The sequence below is a fragment of the Polypterus senegalus genome, chromosome 6 (genome assembly GCF_016835505.1).
Source record: "Polypterus senegalus isolate Bchr_013 chromosome 6, ASM1683550v1, whole genome shotgun sequence".
NCBI lineage: Eukaryota > Metazoa > Chordata > Cladistia > Polypteriformes > Polypteridae > Polypterus > Polypterus senegalus.
This window is the reverse complement of record NC_053159.1, coordinates 96,173,258-96,186,597: the sequence shown is the minus strand read 5'-3', so window position 1 is coordinate 96,186,597 and position 13,340 is coordinate 96,173,258. Positions and strand designations below refer to the sequence as shown.

General features: G+C 35.0%; 1 protein-coding gene across 6 annotated transcripts in view; it reads left to right on the top strand.

Moving 5' to 3' along the window:
- cux1b (cut-like homeobox 1b) overlaps positions 1-13,340 on the top strand; it is a 497,544-nt gene that overhangs the window by 315,351 nt on the left and 168,853 nt on the right. For all 6 annotated transcript variants that reach the window (XM_039756586.1, XM_039756583.1, XM_039756582.1 and 3 more), the window contains exons 11-13: positions 8,107-8,295; positions 8,705-8,763; positions 13,103-13,151. In XM_039756586.1, coding sequence (XP_039612520.1) covers positions 8,107-8,295; positions 8,705-8,763; positions 13,103-13,151 — 297 coding nt within the window. The remainder of the gene's footprint in view (positions 1-8,106; positions 8,296-8,704; positions 8,764-13,102; positions 13,152-13,340) is intronic.

Genomic DNA, 13,340 nt, shown 5'->3' with positions numbered 1-13,340 from the left:
GAGCCACTTTATAAAGCATATATTTACATATGATGACAATATCATTTTTAAGATGAAATGCAGCAAAATATGTTTATTATATTATACAGATAAAACTTTAACTTCATTTAAATAATCTATATTGTTAATAATTAAACACGTGAGGACATGGTGTCGCTACGCTAGTTCACGGATTGTTCCTGCCTTGTGCTGTGTGCTTGCTGGGCTTGGAGTGACACTGGAAGGATAGAATAATGAAACATGTACTATGAAGATATTTCAGTGTTCCTTAAAAGTTTTGAGGAATCGCCGTTCTAAGCTTACAGATGGCTTAATGTCTATTACAGAACTGATTGTGTGGCAATTGGGTATTTGGAGAAAGAAAAGTAAGGACAGGAATTGTGAGTTAGTACGTTTAAAAGAGACTGTACTGCTGCAATAAATTATTTCATCGAAGGTCGCACACAATCACTGTGCCACCGTGTTCCCATGTTTAATAACATGCTGTAACTCCTATCATGTAATAGATTCTGTGTCCTGTCGGAGGAAGAGAAAGCCCGGAAGCACATAGTGATTCACACACATAGAGCTCATAGAAGGTCAAATACAAAACAAAGCGTTTAACGTGCTACTTTAGTGGGATTTGAGAAACTAGTAAATTAAACGATTTTAAGATGAAGTTTATGATGTTCTACTTTAATGACAAAATAAACTACGTGATTAAAGTGGAAATTTCCAGATTAAAGTTGACATTTCCTGCGTTTTTCCCCACTGTGTGCCTATTTTTTTTTTCTCTGTACCCTAATAAGCTTTAATATGACACTCAGATGGTGGACTATGAGTCACCTTTTCACGGCGACTTTGATATCTGACAACTTCTTTTATTTCTGGCACTGGGCGACTTTGTGAACTTGAGCCTTCAAATTTCTCCGACACTCTGTCACTCGATCAACTTCCTTTCGATGTTTATATCACTGTTTAAACCAACAAATAGTACGTTTTTCCTTGTCTCCACTCGGTATTCGCTGAACTTCTTCTATTTCCCCCTGTGCTTTTGCCATTGCCTTTTCACAGAACACTGAGCTTAATGGCTATTTATATTGATTTGCATATTCAAAGAGGCATAATTCTGGGAGGAGACGGGGCGGAACAGCAGGCACGTGCGTTACTTTTCACACTGACCGGGATTTATGTCGTGGAAGAACGTGGAAGTGGGCGAACGCACAGATCTATGCATCTGGATTTTTTTATGCATAAGCACATTTGCGCTTTGTGCTTACGCCACGTTATAGTATGATTTCTATGCACAGCGTTATGCATTTGGCCCATGGCATTTACTTAACTAAAATTAGGGATCTGTTTTGCTGTGAGGAAGTGGCATGTTGGATGGGTATAATAGGAAAATATACAAAATGAAAAGTTAGTAACCTTTCACAAGGTGTATTTGAAACAATAAACAAATCCTTAATTGAAGTCGCATAGAATGTTTCTCATTCATAAGATAGGCAATTTTGAAATTTCGCCAGTTCATTTCAGATTTCTGTAGTGGACCCTACTTGGGATATCCCAATGAATATAGAACTTTACCAACAAATTTCCTTGAAAAATATGTGTACCAAATTTCAATACGGTTCACAGGGCAGGGTTGTTTCATGCAGGAAGTAGACATGACAATGATGATAGGTCACCTAAAAACAAATTTTCAGTAAAGCTTATGTTGAGGGCACAGTCAAAATGTGTGACCAGTTCCAGGTTGTCACATTCCATCTTTTTTATTTTTGTACTCTGGTTCTTTCACTGTAGCTAACCTCTCACTTCACCTCTCTCTATGTTTTTGTTTTTTAAATTTTTAAAAATTATTTCTTTTCTGTTAACATTCTGTCAGTAGTTCTTTTTGTAAAATTTTTTGCAATATTAGAATTTTCTACTTTTGATTGTTGTTGTTTTTGGAATTAAATAGGACAGTTACGCACTGCCTGTGAAGGATATCCTAAATGGGTGCCCAGCAGTGTTCATCTGTAGCCATGATACATTGGTATCAGCGAGACCAGCTACAACTAATGCCTCATGTACTGCTAACATACCAGATGAATTAAAATGTTCCACTACTCAGCGTCAGATCCCTGGGTGTAGGGGCGGTAGTATGTATCGTGATTGTGACTGAGAGAATAAAAGTGAAAAAAAAAGATAACTTTTACAAGTGCCGTACTATAAATGTACACGGTCTGTTACAGACGCAAACCAATTGTATGTGTGTACTGTATAATATTAACAATAAGAGCAGCTCACTACTGAATACGGCAAATATAGGAGACAGTGGGGATTGAACCAGTGGCCTCTTGATTACAAGTCAGGAAATCTTACTGCTACGCCACGGAAGCTGTTGTATCGTCCTTGAACATTTAGTGAAAGTGTTTATTTGATCTTTGGACTTAAGGCTTCACACAATCTATAGTTTATGCCTACATGTAACATTTATTACTAAAATATGAAAAAGTTTCTGTTTTAACAATGTGTTTACACAGATTACTCTAGAAACGGAACCCACCTGAAATGCATGTTTTCCAAATAACGATCTATTATTTCCACTCTAAAACTCCAGCAGTTCAGTCCCAGATAATCAAACAAGGCATGAGCTGGGAGAAGTTTGTACACGTTCTAAGTCAGTGGGGGGATGGAATAGTAGGCTGCCTGCTGCTTGTCTTAATCGGCACATTTAGAGGACAAAAGACGCTGACGGAGACGTGCAAATGGATTTACTAGTTTTCTCGTAGGCCCTGGTAATTCTAGTGTTAAGAATACACACTTGGACATAGACATTGAAACAGATAAATCTGTATGCGAACAGCAAGAGAGAAACTAAGCATCTGGAAAGCAGACTAGTGGCGATGTTTGCCTGTATATTAGTGAAAGGCAGTATATTCATCCATATTGTCTATTGTGTAGGTTTAATCTAATATGTGTGACAGTTGTTTATGTACTTCTGCAGGGGAAACAATTTTTAAAACTTTTCAGAAACTGGAAACCAAATCACCTGACATGTTCTAACTTGTGGTAGGAGATTTTCATTTATATAAATTGGAATCAGTATTTTCACACTACCATTAGTACGTGAATATTAATACTTGAGAGGAAGTGCAGATTGGACAAGTTTTACAGAATAATCTCTGGCACCTACATATCGCAGGGTATGTCTGACCATGTTGTTGTTTATTTACTTCCAAAGTACAAGCAAAACTGAAACAAGTAAAACCAGCCATATAGAAAATTCAAAACTGGTGCAATGACAGTGTAGAAGAATTACAGGAGTGCTTCTTTCATTTGCATTTTAACTGGTCCATAAAGTATAATATTGTATCTGATTTATTGAAACAGTCAATCATGACACCAGTTCTTAAAGTCTCCAATTCATGCAGTATGAATGACTTGTTGACCTGTGGCACACACTTCCATTCCAAAGATGTGTTTCAAACATTTGGTAAAAATCATTTCAATGACACAGACTTAGCCGTTTCAAAATAACCACCGATTTGCTTACTGTGCAAACTAAAGTGTGGAAGATGCTCTGTTGGTCATCCTACATCCTACACTTTTTTTCGATTAGACTGGTTCATATGTCAGAGCATTATTCATTACAACAAGCCTTGCTAACTGATTGAGAAATAGAACAGTATGGATGTTGACCCATTTATTATGAATTTAGAACTTTTTTTTAAATCATTCACAGTCTAAAGTTTATGACACACTTTTAAAGTCACTCTTTCAAGTACAGTGGCCCATCAGGGATGTGTTTAGTCTCCATTCCCATTTACACATTTCACTAGTGACCTAAGACAGAACAGTTGCTAATGTTTCATTATCAAGTATGTAGATGACACCGTGTTGATACTGAAATCAAGTGGAATGTTTATTAAATTGATGTAATAAGAACCATCTTACTCTGTAAAAAGAAAAACATTTAGTATTTAAGTTGCAGAAATTTGCATGCTCACCCACTAGAGTGGGGATGTAGAAAATAGTGACTGCATAGAATATTTAGGATCTACCCTAGATAATAATCTTAATTGGAATATTAATACAGAAATGTATACTCTAAATGCAATCAGTGCTTATTTCGTCTCTGTAAACTCAGACTGTTTAAAGTGAACATGGACCTTAAGCATGTGATCTAGCCTATTATCAATTCCAGCTTCATAGTTGTCTGACAAGCCAACATTTTTAAAATGCTGTAGCAGGATATTGTAGCTGACTTAAATGATTTGGTAAGTGTACCAGAGGGCAATGAAAAAAACTAGAAATCGTCTCAATTGATGACAAACACTCATTCCATGCAGAACTTCAGTTTATTAGGGTGGAAATTCGCTTTTAATTTCCAATTAAATCACTACAGGAGTTCCTTCCTCTCAAGTGCAAACCTGAGAAGATAATATAGATTATTGCTTTCCTCCTGAGTTATAGGTGGATAGGAACTCTTCCAATCGAGCAAACAAGTCTTTGTAAAAATAATGTCATATTGAATATAACAACCAATTTTTATAGCACACTTTCATCTCTTTTAGCATTACTTTAAATATTGCTGCTAAGGCTTTATGAGTTGTTTTATTCCAAGGCTGTCTGAGAGGTATATGCACATCTTTTTGACAAAAATGGTTTTAAGTGTAGGACTTTACAAAACATGTAATCTAATGATGCAGATACTTGATCACATTGCTCACAGGTTGATTTTGTTTGGGCTACATTTTAGACCATTTGAAATTGAGACATATGTGAACAAATGTTAGATGAATTATGATTTGCTTAACTCACATTGAACTAGAGTATATTTTATGACTGACTGAATTCCAATCTTCTTATGAAATTCTAATTGAAAGACCCCTTTCATTCCGTTCCTTAAGATCATTAAGAAACTCCTTGAATTTTTTTTTATTTATTCTGGAGGTGCTGTCTAAATATTTATCCATACTGGTCAGTATTGTCTGAGGGATATATATATGTATATGCATATATGCTGGTCAAGAAAATTTAACGAACACTTTATAGCATCAAGTCAGTGAAACTTCTAGGATATTGATCTGGTCAGTTAAGAAGCAGAGGGGGTTGTTAATCAGTTTCATCTGCTTTGGTGTTAATGAAATTAACAACAGTTGCACAACAATGAGGATACCCCCAAAATAGGAATGGTTTAACAGGTGGAGGCCACTGAGATGCCCCGCTTCATCTTTTGTGACTGTTTTTTTAACTAGTTTTTCATTTGGCTACGGTCAGTGTCACTACTGGTAGAATGAGGCAATATATCTGGACCCTACAAAGGTTGCACAAGTAGCCCATCTTCTCCAGGATGGCACATAAATACGTGCCATTGCCAAAAGGTTTGCTGTGTCTCCCAACACAGTCTCAAGGGCATGGAGGATATACCAGAAGACAGGCAGTTACTCTAGGAGAGCTGGACAGGGCCATAGAAGGTCCTTAACCCATCAGCAGGACTAGTATCTGCTCCTTTGGGCAAGGAGGAACAGAAATGAGCACTGCCAAAGCCCTTCAAAATGACCTCCAGCTGGCCACTGGTGAGAATGTCTCTGACCAAACAATCAGAAACAGACTTCATGAGAGTGGCCTGGGGGCCCCGATGTCCTCTAGTGGGTCCTGTGCTCACTGCTCAGCATCGTGGAGCTTGATTGGCATTTGCCATGGAATACCAGAATTGTCAGGTCTACGACTGGCGCACTTTGCTTTTCACAGATGAGAGCTGGTTCACCCTGAGCACATGTGACAGATGTTGAAGGGTCTGGAGAAGCCGTGAAGACCGTTATTCTGCCTGTAACATCGTTCAGCATGACCGGTTTGGTAGTGGGTCAATGATGGTCTGGGGAGGCATATCCATGGAGGGACGCACAGACCTCTACAGGCTAGACAACTGCACCTTGACTGCCATTAGGTATCAGGATGAAATCCTTGGACCCATTGTCAGATCCTATGCTGGTGCACTGGGCCCTGGGTTCCTTCTGGTCCTTGACAATGCCCAGCCTCACATGGCAAAAGTATACAGGCAGTTCCTGGGGGATGAAAGAATTGACTGGCCCCAATGCTTGCCTGACCTAAATCCAATAGAAACCTCTGGATCAATATGTTTCAGTCAATCTGGCACTGCCAGGTTGCACCTCAGACTGTGCAGGAGCTCAGTGATGCCCTGGTCCAGATCTGGGAGGAGATCCCCCAGGACACCATCCATTGTCTCATTAGGAGCATGCCCTGACATTGTCAGGCATGCATACAAGCACATGGGGGTCATACAAACTACTGAATACGATTTTGAGTTGCTGCAATGAAATTTTGGCAAAATGTACTAGCCTGCGGCATCATTTATTCACTTTGATTTTCATGGTGTTTTTGAATTCAGCCCTCTGATGGTTGATTATTTTCTTTTCCATCAAATGATGTGGCATCCTTTTGCCCCTAACACATTACTCACTCCATATCAGTATAGGTATCCAGCATGATTTTTTCCAATTGCGATCTGATGTGTTTTCTGTGTTCCTTTAATTTTATTGAGCAGTTGGAAGAAAAAATTTGGAGCTTATTAGTTTATAAGGTGGAAATACTTTATCAATATGGTGAATTCAAAATGATGCGACCATAATCATCATCTATATATTATATATAATATAGATTAAAGAATGCTGATATTAGTGATTATGATGTGCAGGGATGCAAGATGAGTAATTCTTTTCTTTAAAATATGTCCTACATTGGTTCTGTATTTTAAATATTGATTTGTTGGATTAGTGTTAAGTGAAGTACAGAGCAAAGCATACCGAAATATTTAAAATAAGGTTTCCTTTCCATTGCTACCCAAGTCAAATTAGGTTTGGTGGAATTCTTCCAATTTTTAATATTTTATTGTGCAACTAAGTAGCAGAACTGAAAGTTAAATGATAGACGTTTGGTATTCAAGTCAAGGTTATTTCTTCACAATAATATATTAATTTGCCACATAAAATTGTGTTCTAAGGTGAAGCATTTTTTATAACTATTAAATATATTTTGTCTGTTCTTGTAGTTTACAAAGGGGATAAAGGATACATTTGTCCATTGATGAATGCAAAAGCCTTAAAACATAATGAATATGTTCTCTTTAAAGTGCTTATGATGCACCCTTCTGATAAAATTCGAAATATTTATATTTAAAAACTCTTTCATTGGAATTCATTTGAATCCCAAAAATCTTATAAAAATCTCCTAGCAGATTCAATAGTAATGGTATAGGTGACATCTATGGCATCATATTTTCAGCATAAGGAGACATTTTCTTTTTAAGCCCTTCTCTTATGATCCATGATCATGCTGTTTCTGAAGATAAAAATATAATGCTTCAATATTAATTACAAAAAGAATTTTGATACTAGACACACTTGTTTGCTTTTCCTTTTTAATTTGAAATAATCTGAGAAACTATTAATATGGACAGAGGCTTTTAGAATAATGTAATCCATGCAGATATATTGGAGTCAAACCCAATATGGGAAATACATTACGTAGCCTTATTCAACTATGTCAAAGACCTTTTCTGCATTCAAAGATAGTAAGACCACTAGAGATTAACATTCTATATCAGAAGCAAGGACCAAATGTTGGATGCTAATTGTCAGTCATTAATAAATTCCCCTTGATCTTGCAATATTAAAGAGGGACACACGTTTTCTAATTGTTTGGCTAAAACTTTCATCAAGATCTTTGTGTATGCAATGCACATTGTAGTCTTTATTTTTTCTTTGAAAGACAGTAATTGACACTTGGCTTAATGTTTTAGATGAGATTTTATTTTATGTGTCTGCTAAATCTTGCAAACAATAATCGTACAGAGTTTAAAACTGCCTGGGCCTAAAGTTTTCTTACATTGCAATAACTTCATGGTCTTTTGAATTTCAAAGAATCTCTTAGTATTTTTAAGCTTTTCTACAGAGATATTTTTTTGTATTTTATGAAAAAATGCTTTGCCTTAAGCCTCACTTTCTTTACCAAATGAGTAATTTCAGGACTTCTTAATATCAGGTATTCCTTAAACTGTTGTAATGTTTATATTTGTTTCAAAGAAATTATACATTTTCTGTATGCTTCCAATTGAAACAGGAGCAAGCAATTGAAGTGTTGACACGGTCCAGCTTGGAGGTGGAACTAACAGCAAAGGACAGAGAGATCACTCAGCTGGTAGAAGATGTACAGCGACTGCAAGCCAACCTAAGCACACTGCGCGAGAGCTCTGCCAGCCAGATATCTCAACTTGAGCAGCAGCTCAACACCAAGAACTCCACTCTCAAGGTTAATGAATCTTTGTCTTATTTAGAGGTTTTTTTTGTAAATTCAACCAAAGGGAAATTTCAAAGAATGTTAAAACAAAAAGGGCAAAATTCTGTTTTTCTTGTTTGTTCAGGCAAGCTTTGGGTTAGCCTAATTCTGTGAGAATTCAGAATTAGATTAGATGTAACTGGCTTTATTATTGTTCACAAATAAGATAATAACACTGTTGATAATTGTCAAATTTTCAAATTTGATAATTATCAAAATATCTAATTTTCTGGAGTTAATCTGAAATATGTAGTATTTTCAGAAAATAAACCTCTACACTCATGAAGAAATGGATATAAGTTAAGATTAGTGTTTTCTATGTGTATTTGTGTCAATTCTTGTACTTTTATGGCAAAAAAAATCTTTTTATTGTTTTCCTCAGCAACTAGAGGATAAGCTGAAAGGACAGGCTGACTATGAAGAAGTCAAGAAGGAGTTGAAGTAAGTTCATTGGTGCTGCAAACTGTTTAAAGATTTTCCTATCAAACTAGACAAACCAGGTTGTTGGGCAAGAACAGATAAAGGAGAAGTTGCTTTCTTTGAAGGTATTGCTCCTAGCCCACTAACCAAGCAGCTTTTCTCTGATGACTGATGTCTTTCTTGGAGGGACAATAAAACAGGCCTATTTTCCTTCATTGAGGTTTTGTAAAACTCAAATAGCGCGCAGTGACATGTTCCAGATAGTGAAGTCCTATTAACCTTTAGAAATGGGTAGCCTGGAAGCATCTGGCTTGGAGATTCCTTCAAGCACAAGCACTGTTCACATTTCATCATAAGGCTTTATTGTGACGTGTACATTGCTTTGCCAGCAGTTTGCCAGGTGGCTTTCAGAACAGTGTGTTATGCTGAACATTACTAAGAAAGGGATTTATTTTAAAACCTGTTTGATTGTATGTCTTCTTATGTGTCGTTTTCTGATTGAACAAAAGAGGATTTTGTGATGAACAGGTAACAAGAGCAGGGTATGTACTCAGTCAAAGAAAAATTAAAAACTACATTGTTTGATTGTTTTCCAGCATAAATGCATTGCCTGATGATTGTAAATTTTGATAGCCTAGCCTGTGGAATAATAGGGTCAGACTCCATTTAGACAGCAAACAGAACTTTAATACACTTGTTTTTCTGTACATTTTCCACTTTGTTGGTGTTTAAACTTTGTGTTAGTCTTTGCCTTATAATTAGATAAGTTAACTGAAAATATTTAGGTAGATTTTTAAAGTTAAAAAATGTTGTGGGAAACATCTGATGGACCTGACTTTTATTGAATTTGTCACCAGTTAGAACTTGAAATTCATAAATGAGTATGCTTTAATATTCATCTTTGTGTCAACCAAGTAAAAAATGTAGTTTAATTCTTTTATATCTGTGGAGTTTGGGGTGTTTCTAAACTAAGATTCCTGTGAAGATGGGAAACAGCCTTTCAGGTGAATAACAGTTCTATTTGGTTATTCTAGTCCCTGTTTTTATGAGTTATTTGCAATTAATAGAAAGCAATAAGATTACTTTTAGAAAGTCGAGCATTTTTCCACTGGAATCCCTGCAGATTTTATTTTTTTCTCCAGCCGCCTGGAGTTTTTTTTTTTTTTTTTTTTTTTTTTGTTTTTGTCCACCCTGGCCATCGGACCTTACTTATTCTATGTTAATTAAAGTTGACTTATTTTTATTTTTTATTGTGTCTTCTATTTTTCTATTCTTCATTTTGTAAAGCACTTTGAGCTACATTTTTTTTGTATGAAAATGTGCTTTATAAATAAATGTTGTTGAATCATAACATAGCTTTGGTTAGATAGATAGATAGATAGATAGATAGATAGATAGATAGATAGATAGATAGATAGATAGATAGATAGATAGATAGATACTTTATTAATCCCAAGGGGAAATTCACATTATTATGGTTAGTAATTGCCCTTAGCTTTGTTCCTACGTTAGTTTTTCATTTTTCCTTCAAAATGTTTTTTTCTTTTATTTTATTTGCAGTGAATCATTATCCTATCTTCTTGATGTACTTTTCCTTAATTATTTCAGCAATTCTAAGAGATTTTGTTACCATATTTTTCTCTAAGCAGTCATTTCACCACCTCAAGATACACAGGCTTCCAAATTTTCTTTTTTTTTTTTAAAGAGGAAGTTATGTATTCTAATTTTTCTTTTTTTTTCTTTCTTATAATGGATCTTTGCCATATTTGAACCCCATGATGTTCTGGAACACAAGTGCTAAAGTAGCATTCAAGTCTTGGTTGAGGTATATTGTTTTGATGGATCATGCTGTGAAAGTGATTAATCCTTTTTATTATTGGAAAACCATGTGCTTATATTCTGGGCCTCAATTGTTTTTTGTAATGGTTTGTCACATTAATCTCCATCAAGAAAGATAACATTTTGGTTTGACATTTGGCAAAAAATCAAGTATGCTTTAGGCTGTTTATTGTATGCATTATATATGTAATATTTTATATCTACCAACCTTTGGCTAAATTTGTCTTTAGAGGGATTGTGCAGTTTCTGCAGCCAGACTGGCATTGCTGTGTTTATATTCATGTTTTCTTCTTTTTTCTCTTCCTTAAATTGTCAGTGTTTACTTTATGTGTGCTGATAAATGCATTTCTGGCCACCTTAACTCATCAAATACTGTGATCCTAAGCTCCAGGTCTTTCAGTGAATTTCAGTGATTAGTTGTTTTTTTATTTTTCTCCACCATGCATGTTGTTTGTTAAGTTTGATTTCTATAGCTGCAGTATATCTTAAACACATTTAGCAGCTATGTTCTACCACCACCATGTAAAAGTTTACATGTGATGTATGGTTTCAGGGTACAGTTAGCATCTTGTACTTCCAAAAATTTAAGTTTTCCAGGTCATCAGGTCTGTATAATGAAATGTTTGGTAAAGTGATTCTTGGAGATGGGAATAAAAGACTTTATTGAAAGAAGAGTTGAATACCTAGTTTGCAATAGATGTTTCTAAACAATAAGATACTTAAGTAATACTTAAGTGTTTTATATACTTTTTTGTATTGAGTTCTTGAGTATATCTTTATTACGTGACTAGTGTTTTTATTTCTGTTACCATTCTGTCCAATTTTTTCCATATAACATTCTTGTAATAAAATAACTCCATTGTCCCCAGTCATACTGGAGAAAATTGTAAAATTTTTGGACATCATTTGTACATCACTTGTAAACCCTACACCTCACGATATATTATGCCTCAAGACCTAATACATTTTTGTCTGGCAGTTCTGAAAATTAACTAACATATATTGCACACTTGGGAGTGCAATATTAATAATTAAACATCATTTCAATTTCATAATAAACTGTAATTTTTTAAGATCTGGTATAGATGTCATCAATGCAATAGTCATCATAAATCTGTCAAAGTATAATTCTATTCATTCTAAAATTTAAGGTTTTTCAAGTTAATTATATTTGAAAACAGTTTTCAAACATAATGGGAAATGTTGCGTACAATGAATGCATTGGGCTTTTTTGTGAGACTGAATATAAACATAAAAATCTTTTACTTTTTTTACTTACCTTGTATTATTGTTGTCTTATCTATACTTGACATGTTTTTGTGTGATTTGTCACTCTGAATGTCTCATGTTGACAGTTGGTATTGGTTTTCTAAGTTACTGTATTTTAGCCACTCGGGTCATTCTCCACCTCCCTTTAGTGTTAATGTACTTATACCTGAATGTCTTTGAATAAGTTATTTTAAGGACACTTGTTAGACTGATTACAACTGCCTTGACACACCCATTGTTAGCATTTGTAATGGCCATTTGTACAACCTCTTATCGGTCTCCACCAAAGCATGTGGAATGAATTTTTGAGGCTATTTCTGAAAACTGCAAATTCACTGCAGAGTAAAAATTTGTTAAATTCATCATTCCATAAATGATTACTTTTTTTTATTGATATTGCAATATATTTGTCCTTTTCTCACTGAAAGAAATGTGGTGGAAATGATGTGGTTTTGTTTTTATATTGTTTACAAGTGTTTTCAAATATTTGCAATGGGATCATTTTGCTGAACTGACACAATCCAAAAACTGCAAACATCTGTAAACTGAGGCATTCTGCTTTAAAATTTCTTGTTATGGATTGGTGATACTGGTTATTTGCATTTTTGGTCTTGCGTTGTTTTTGTTGGAAAAAAACATTCTGGTGTAAGTGGGTATTTCTGCTTACTGTATATTGTACTCATCTTAAAGGGCCATTGATGGTGCCCTATCAGGATTATTTTGGATCTTGTTTAGCTGTTGTTGGAATCTTTTTTTAGTATTATTGAACATGCAGTGTTCTAGTCTCACTTATGTAGTTGTGACCTGCATGGTTAGATAATGATTACTCTTTAATTTGAATATTTGTGTTTTGCTCTAACATTAAGTGATAAAGCATTGTCCAATTACAGTTTGGTAGAGTGTAAGTGTTTTTACCAGTTTACAGGTCGCTTTCAGTCCATTGCTGAGCCAGAATAATATAGATGTTTGGGTTCAGTGTTTGTTTTGAAAACTCAGGTGATTGAGCCCAGTTATAAGTTAGATATTACCCAGCATCCAGCAGGGTCATACTGATTTGGGTTTTTTTTTTTGTTTTTTTTTTCACTTTTCTGCATTCGACTTTCCGGGAGATGTCATTGCTTCAGTGTTATCAATTTAACAATTGTTTATCTAGTAAGAATGAGAATAGTTCAGACTGGTAACTCAACAGAGAGCAGAGTAATACACACTTATGAATGTTATTGCATGACTTTCGTTCTTTTTGTCTCCACAGTATTTTGAAGTCTATGGAATTTGTTTCATCTGAAGGTTCTGCTGCACAGGTATGTCTGCATCATTGAACATAATAGGAGGCTTTCATAAAGGTTATGTTAAATTGAGTAGATACTCAAGATGAATATTTTAAATGCCATCCAAAAGCACACAAAAATAAAGTAAATTTTAACACAGAAGAACAACTTTGAAAAAGGCTTCTGTCTAGACTGTAGTATTTATTTAATAAAGCAGAAAAA